Raw genomic sequence first — 7,406 nt, forward strand, 5'->3', positions numbered from 1 at the left:
ATGCACAATGCACAGGTCTGGTATTTACATTTTATTTACAACATAGAAATATAATGCATAACATTCATATAACAACAAAGGGTATAGGCCAGCACATATGGCCTTAAACTAAAACTGTATGAGAAAGGATTATTCTTATTCCATATTTTATCAATTTATTCAATCACATAAATACTTAAAATCTTAATTTAAACTAAATATTCTAATATCAGACATGTGAGGCCTGTACATTTATAAGCTATAAATAATTTTATAGAGAGCGACTAAAAAGTGTCTTTCAGTAGGATTTTTATATTTTGGCATGTTCAATCTTTAGTCAATAAAAAGTTGGATCAGTAATGAATCCTGGTCGCGCGGATCTCCTTCATTATCCTCCTCGGAGACGGAGAGTCATGTGAATGGTGCTTCCTGATGTGATGTCATAATCTTGCAACTTCATGCCAGCCTCCAGTTGTCTGCCGTTGTAAATCAGTCGCGTCTGATCCTTGGGGACACTCTCTTTGCGGAAGATCTTAGTCTGGAGCTGATCTACGGTCTCATCAACATCAACTTCATAGGTTTTGGTCTGGCCCTTCTCGTTCTTGACGAACACTTGGAAAGGTGCAGGGTTCGTGATGAGCAGCATAACCACTGAGCCTGAGTGCAACCCGTAACTGCTGAGGCTTTTGGTATCATCCTCAAGGTTGATACGGTGACCGTTGACGATAGAAAGCTTCTGTTTGTGAGGAGGTTCATTGAAGTTCTGACAAATGAGCTGCTTGAGTTCACCAACTGTGGTATCACCGTTCACCACCAGCCGCTTCACATCTCCGTTCAACAGTTTTACTGTCAGTTCCATTATCTGCCAGGATGAGATCAAATAAGCATTAGAACTACTACAACATCATAAACTTATTTTAAAATAGAGATTAACGTTAAAATTACTGTGTAATATTTGTAGGCAATAATGCGACTTACCGAGCTGGGTTCTGCAAATAGGCTGCTACGGCTTTCGCTGAATTGGTTTCTTGAATAAAGGCACACTCAAACTATGTGTCTCTGGTCACAGTGAGCAGAGGCATGAATATTTATACAAAGCGTCAACTCATGCTCCGCCTCCGCCTCAATGTTTTGTTTCCGAAAACCTGTAGTCACTTTCTGTTTCCATTCTCACTTATTCGCATGACGTGCCAATAAACAATAGTAGGCTACGATAGGCATAAAACACATTTATTCTGTTAAATTAAAAAAATAACTGTTTATTAGGCTATAAAAAAATCGCGTTTGCTTCAGGCTATTCAACATTGTTTGGAATTGGATCCTAGAAGAACTTTCTGGAAAGGAAATGTTTATGGTTATAAAAATAAAACATTATTATTAAAGAACGTTCTGTGTATGCTATAGGCTCTTTTTAGGATATTACAAAAATGTATGCAACCTCAGCATTTAGACCTGGAAAAGCAGGGCTATTTGTTTAATGTGATCTACATTAACAAGTGCATTTTTTATCAACATAGATGTTTCATAAACATATATATATATATATATATATATAATATATATTATATCAACATAAAAACAGCCGTCTGCTTGAGTTTCATTTAGGCATTAGGAAAACAGATCACTGGAATGAGAAGGCATTCCTCATGATCACGTGATTGGGGGAAATCCAGGTAAGTGGAGCACGTCATACAGCATGCGAAACACCTGTGGTGCACAATAGGCCCAGGTGACAATCTTGTTTATGTGCTTAACAGTCTATTTATAGTGCAGTTTTGTGTTTATTTCCTGGGATAAGCTTTTCTCTAAATGTTCTTAAGATGCTTTTGATGTCAAAACAGCTTGACAAAACTTAAGTGTTAAAGTTTATTTATAAATTATTTTGGTTGGATTATTCAATTTGTAGAGGTTTGACATTGAAATCTCCTGATTTTAGAAGTGTTTTCATTAAAGGCAGTGTAGGCAGTTTGTTCCAGAAACATTTTTTGTTTTGCTGGTTGACAGTCTCTTCACATCAGCGCATTTCATGCTAAGCAGAGTTAGACAGACGTCAGTCACAGAGGGCCGTAAACAAACAGCAGCCACCTTTTACAGTTCCTATTGAACCAAACCAATGAGCTGATGCTGCGTTCTTGCCATAAATACTGTAATTTGGAAGAGATGGAAACCCATGACATTATACTCAGAGCAGTTCGAAACTCAAATTTATGCGTGTCAATGGCAACACCATCAACACCAAAATGAATCTGCAGCAGTCGAGTGATACAGGTCAGCGCTCTTTAAGTTATTCATGTTCATTATTACTCTAATGTTATGTGCTTTAAAAGATAATTATTTGTAATGCTGTTTTTCTTACATTTATTCAAATAGGTTTATGAAGTGTTGAGTTATGGTCTGAGGCCAGAGATGGGAAGCAAGTGATAATCTAGTCATATTTTTGATCATAAAAAAAGAAAATGAATGTACATTTGTGATCAGCTCCTATTCATTTAAAAATGGAAATACATAGACTACTGTATTAATACAATAGCCTATATTTTACATCAGTGATCCATAATATGAAAATGATTAGTACTGCTGTTTTGTGTTTACTCTAGTCAAATCACCTGTATTTGTATAGCCCTTTTTACAATGCAGATTGTTTCAAAGCAGCTTTACAGTGATAACAGGAAAATAATGTAACAAAAGTCAATATCGTAAGTCGATAAAACATGTACACTGCAGGACTGGTATTAACATTTTATTTACAACATAAAAATATAATGCATAACATTCATAACAACAAAGGCCAGCGCATATGACCTTAAACTGGAACAGTGAGAAAGGATTATTCTTATTCCACATTTTATCAATTTATTCAATTACATGAATAAATTAAATCACAATTTAAACTAAATAATAATCTAATATCAGACATGTTAGGCATTGGTACATTTATAGGCTATAGATAATCTTATCGAGAGAGCGACTAAAAAGTGTCTTACGGTAAGACTTCTATGTTTTGGCAGTCTTTAGTCATTAATAAAACGTTGGATCAGTAATGAATCCTGGTCGCGCGGATCTCCTTCATTAACCTCCTCTGAGACGGAGAGTCATTTGAATGGTGCTTCCAGGTGTGATTTTGTAGTCTTTCAGACTCTTTCCAGCCTCCAGTTGTCTGCCGTTGTAAATCAGTCGCTGCTGATCCTTGGGGACTCTCTCTTTGCAGAAGATCTTAGACTGGAGCTGATCTACGGTCTCATCAACATCAACTTCATAGGTTTTGGTCTGGCCCTTCTCGTTCTTGACGAACACTTGGAAAGGTGCAGGGTTCGTGATGAGCAGCATCACCACTGAGCCTGAGTGCAACCCGTAACTGCTGAGGGTTCTGGAATCATCCTCAAGGTTGATACGGTGACCGTTGACGATAGAAAGCTTCTGTTTGTGAGGAGGTTCATTGAAGTTCTGAGAAATGAGCTGCTTGAGTTCACCAACTGTGGTATCACCGTTCACCACCAGCCGCTTCACATCTCCGTTCAACAGTTTTACTGTCAGTTCCATTATCTGCCAGGATGAGATCAAATATAAAAGCATAAGAACTACTACCAGCGTTTATAGAGATTAGCGTTAATATGAATGTGCAATATTATCATAAATAAGCTATGCAACTTACCGAGCTGGGTTGTGCAAATAGGTTGTTGAATACGGCTTTTCGCTGAATAGTCAGGTAAATTACGCGGAATTATGTGTCTCTGGTCACAGTGAGCAGAGTCATGTCATGAATAGCCTATATTTGCATCAACTCAAGCCCCGCCTGAAAATAATGTTTTTTTTCCAAAAACATACTCAGTCACTTTCTGTTTCCATTCTCAACTAATCGCTTAAGTATCGACAGGACGTTCAGCGCAGCTTTCTGAATAATCAACAATACATTCCTGTTCAGTAACATCAAATCAAATCCTGAAACTTTCAGTAGGCTGCATATATTTACCTTAAAAAAGTACCGTTGTAATTTATAGGATTCATATAATTTATATATATATATAGGATATAATTTATATATTATTATATATAATATTAATATATATTATATATTTATTATTTGATATACCCTTCTTGTTGGTTCCTTAGTTTATCCTGTGTTTGATTTGTAATTTGTTTTTGTTTTGTTTTATCTCTATAAAGGGAATGTTAATAGTTTCCATAAAACTTGTTTGGAACATTACCACACTCCAGATACAGCACAATTCATATACTAAATAAATATTTATTATAACGCAAAGTCAGAGCCAGTGTTACAATTCAGAGTGTTTAAGCATAGCAGATCTCTCTTCTCTCTTTGGTAGTGGGATGTTTCCTACATTAAAAAGAAAGATTGATTATTTATGAGTGTTACACAGATTCGGTTACTTAGAAAAAAAAAAAAGTACAGCGCAATAAAGTTAACCAAAACACCTTTGTTCTACTCAGATGGACAAACAGTTAGAAATTTAAACGGTGAATCAAAGTGTCTTCCATCTCTGGTTAATTCCTTTTTTCTTTTTCTTTTTTTACCTGGAGGTGCAACAAAGTACTCCTCTACTGTGTTTTTGGCCAGCTGGAGCAGCTCCTCCGCACATTCACCCTCTGTTACAGTATCAGCTCTCAAATACAAGTCTCTGTACACAACATGGAGTTCAAGGAAAAGTTTAGCTTCTGTAAAATGGTGACATGTACATGTTGACACTGTACTATGAGCAAACATACTTGGAGTGGTTGGGCAGATCAGGGCTGTAACCATCATTTTGCATTGACAATATTATCAGAAAACCAAAGAAAACACCATCAAAAAAAGTATTGCGTTATTTCACCAGTCTAAACTGACTGGGAGTCGTATCGGGAACAAACTGCTATGAATTGATCTGAGCTTCGTTGAATACCTGTCCTCTAGAACTGAATCCATTGGATCTACACCTTCAGTATTGATGACATGAAGTTGATCAGCAAATCGAATGGCTTTCTCCAGACAGTCCACCCCTTCTTTACTGCCGAAGTCAACAAGGGCTAATCTCTCCAACTTGTCCACAAGGTCTGGTGAGACTCTTGTTGCCTGCAAAGAAAAGTTAAACATGGTTACTAATTTTGGGAAAATAAACTAAATCCTCAACAAATAAAGAAAATTATTATTTTTATTACTAATAAGGCAAAATTGTGTCACACTATAAATGCTCTCATAATTAAGAAATAATATTCTTACTATATTAATACATTTTTCTTTTGCCTATTTTGGCTAAGTACATTTACTATTTAATATTAAATGGACTCAACATTATTTTCTAGTAATTGTAGCAAAAGCATTCACATAAAAAAAAAACACACAAAATGCATACATTCGGATTTAAATAAATGTATAACACAGCTACAAATTATAAATAACTTTTTACTCCTTTTAGAATATATTTTGCACATGAAGAAATCAACAAGATGCAATGATTAACACCTGCTCGTATCATATCAGATAAAGTATGGACATTAAATGCTAATTCATAGTCGTAGTAGTCTTGAATACACTCTTGCTTTTGATTTGCCTTAATATTCTTGCCTCAATTGTAATTTTTAGCCATATGTTACAGATCATATATGTGAAATATTGTAATGTGCCTGATCAACCCCAGGTTTCAGACCCAGGCCTGGTTTCACAGACAGGGCTTAGATTAAGCCAGGATTAAGCCATAATTCAACTAGGACATTTAAGAAGCTTTTATATATGTGCCTAAGGAAAAAACATTACTGATGTGCATTTTGAGACAAAACAATGGCACTGACAGTGTCAGTGCAAATTGCTTTCAGTTAAAACAGCTTAAACATGCATTTTAGTCTGGGACTATGCTTAAGCCTTGTCTGTGAAACCGGGGCATAGAGTGCCTTGCATATGACTTTGACTTAAAGAAAAAAAAAAGTTAGCCCAAGGAAGCTACTTTTTAATTACAGTTTGTCCATATGGTTTGAAACTGGGGGCCAATGAGCTGGCTTGATCATAAGATTAATATTTCATTGTTACAACAACATGTAACATACAACATGTACTAGGTAGCTACTACTGAGAACAATAACAATATATATATTTTTTTTTTTACATTAAAACTTTGGTTTAAATGTGACGTTGAGTGCTGCTCACATTCTGAACTGGTATTCTGCTGCCCTCTACTGTGAAGTTCAAAAAACGTTGTACAGAATACGTCAAAATAAAGCTAGATAACAAATGTATTTCTCCTGCGCCAGTCGTGCTACATTTTTGCCACACTGCCCGCTAGCCTACTGTAACGTTAAGTGTACAGAAAAAAACGTGTGTGCAAAAAAAGGCATTACCGGTGGAAGTTGATTTTCATCTATGGGCTCCCATGAGGGTATCTGAGGAACCTGAAGATTGGAACAGGGTGCGAAATGTTTATAAGCATTGCATAATATGTTAAATAAAACAAATATTTGTTAACGTATCGATGGGTTCATTTATTTCTTAAACATTTATTCATCCCAACACAACGGTCTGAAAATGAATCACGTTTTACCTTGGAATCACAGGCAGAGTTACTTGATTCCCGTTTTAATGTCAATCGGGACCAGGACGTTCTGCTGGCCGATACAGTGGCGCTTAGAGCGGACAGCTTCAATACTCCACACCGAGGATGCGCAGGCCGCAGCGCCCTTGAAGCTCGTGCCGCACATTTACAGAACATGTTTAAATCACGTTCCTAAAACTGTCACGTTGCTGTGTGAGGTCAGTTAAAACGCGATTATATGGATGTTAGTATTGCTAAGGACCCCTAACTACAGACGTCCTCACCCTAACAACAGCAACAACTACATTTCTATAGGCTATTTCCGGAAGTTGTAGTTTTCAAAGTTGACGACGTATGTTTTGACAGGAGATGTGTTTGCAAGACTGCAAGAGCCCGGATAGCTCAGTCGGTAGAGCATCAGACTTTTAATCTGAGGGTCCAGGGTTCAAGTCCCTGTTCGGGCGGAAGTTTTTTTATTTGCTTTTTTTGAAAAGCAAGAACACACAATTCAAAGGTAAAGATGTTTATGAATGGATGACTAATATTGTATTATATACGTCGAGAATATGGGAGCTTGTTTCCACCACTGAACAAAACAAAAAGGTAGCCTAATTGTGATTTATCTCGCAGTTCAGACTTTCAGACTTTTTCCCCTCGCAATTGCTAGTTTATATCTCGCAATTCTGACTTTATCTATCGCAATTGTGAGAAAAAGTAAGAATTGTGCGATAAAAAAAAATCATTTATATTTTAAATTGTTTTATTCCGTGGTCATAATCATTATAAACTTGTTCATTTAAATACAAATAAATAAAAATAATTATAATTATAACACATAATATTTTTATATTAAAATAAATTAAATTCTAATAACATTTTTATTAACATAAAATAGCACACACACACACA

At 36.0% G+C, this 7,406-nt stretch overlaps 3 protein-coding genes across 4 annotated transcripts; all 3 read right to left on the minus strand.

Annotated features, from left to right (window-relative positions):
- Nucleotides 1-318: 318 nt before the first annotated feature.
- Nucleotides 319-1,065, minus strand: LOC311293379 (uncharacterized protein). The gene is made up of 2 exons (XM_084413605.1): nt 958-1,065; nt 319-841 (listed from the first exon to the last, which is right to left on the minus strand). Exon 2 carries the CDS (start codon nt 836-838, stop codon nt 368-370), a length of 471 nt encoding a protein of 156 aa, XP_084269731.1. The 5' UTR covers nt 839-841; nt 958-1,065; the 3' UTR covers nt 319-367.
- A 1,848-nt stretch (nt 1,066-2,913) lies between these two features.
- Nucleotides 2,914-3,771, minus strand: LOC311293380 (uncharacterized protein). Its single transcript, XM_084413606.1, has 2 exons — nt 3,632-3,771; nt 2,914-3,522 (listed from the first exon to the last, which is right to left on the minus strand). Exon 2 carries the CDS (start codon nt 3,517-3,519, stop codon nt 3,049-3,051), a length of 471 nt encoding a protein of 156 aa, XP_084269732.1. The 5' UTR covers nt 3,520-3,522; nt 3,632-3,771; the 3' UTR covers nt 2,914-3,048.
- A 339-nt stretch (nt 3,772-4,110) lies between these two features.
- Nucleotides 4,111-6,843, minus strand: gatc (glutamyl-tRNA amidotransferase subunit C). 2 transcript variants are annotated; one of them, XM_084413598.1, is made up of 5 exons: nt 6,507-6,843; nt 6,307-6,357; nt 4,878-5,047; nt 4,513-4,616; nt 4,111-4,315 (listed from the first exon to the last, which is right to left on the minus strand). In XM_084413598.1, exons 1-5 carry the CDS (start codon nt 6,672-6,674, stop codon nt 4,254-4,256), a joined length of 555 nt encoding a protein of 184 aa, XP_084269724.1. In that variant the 5' UTR covers nt 6,675-6,843; the 3' UTR covers nt 4,111-4,253. The 2 variants fall into 2 exon arrangements, with proteins under 2 accessions (XP_084269724.1, XP_084269723.1); XM_084413597.1 differs by lacking the exon at nt 4,111-4,315 and having other exon boundaries at nt 4,322-4,616.
- Between the last annotated feature and the right edge of the window lie 563 nt (nt 6,844-7,406).

The sequence above is a fragment of the Rutilus rutilus genome (genome assembly GCF_951802725.1).
Source record: "Rutilus rutilus genome assembly, chromosome: 7".
Taxonomy (NCBI): domain Eukaryota; kingdom Metazoa; phylum Chordata; class Actinopteri; order Cypriniformes; family Leuciscidae; genus Rutilus; species Rutilus rutilus.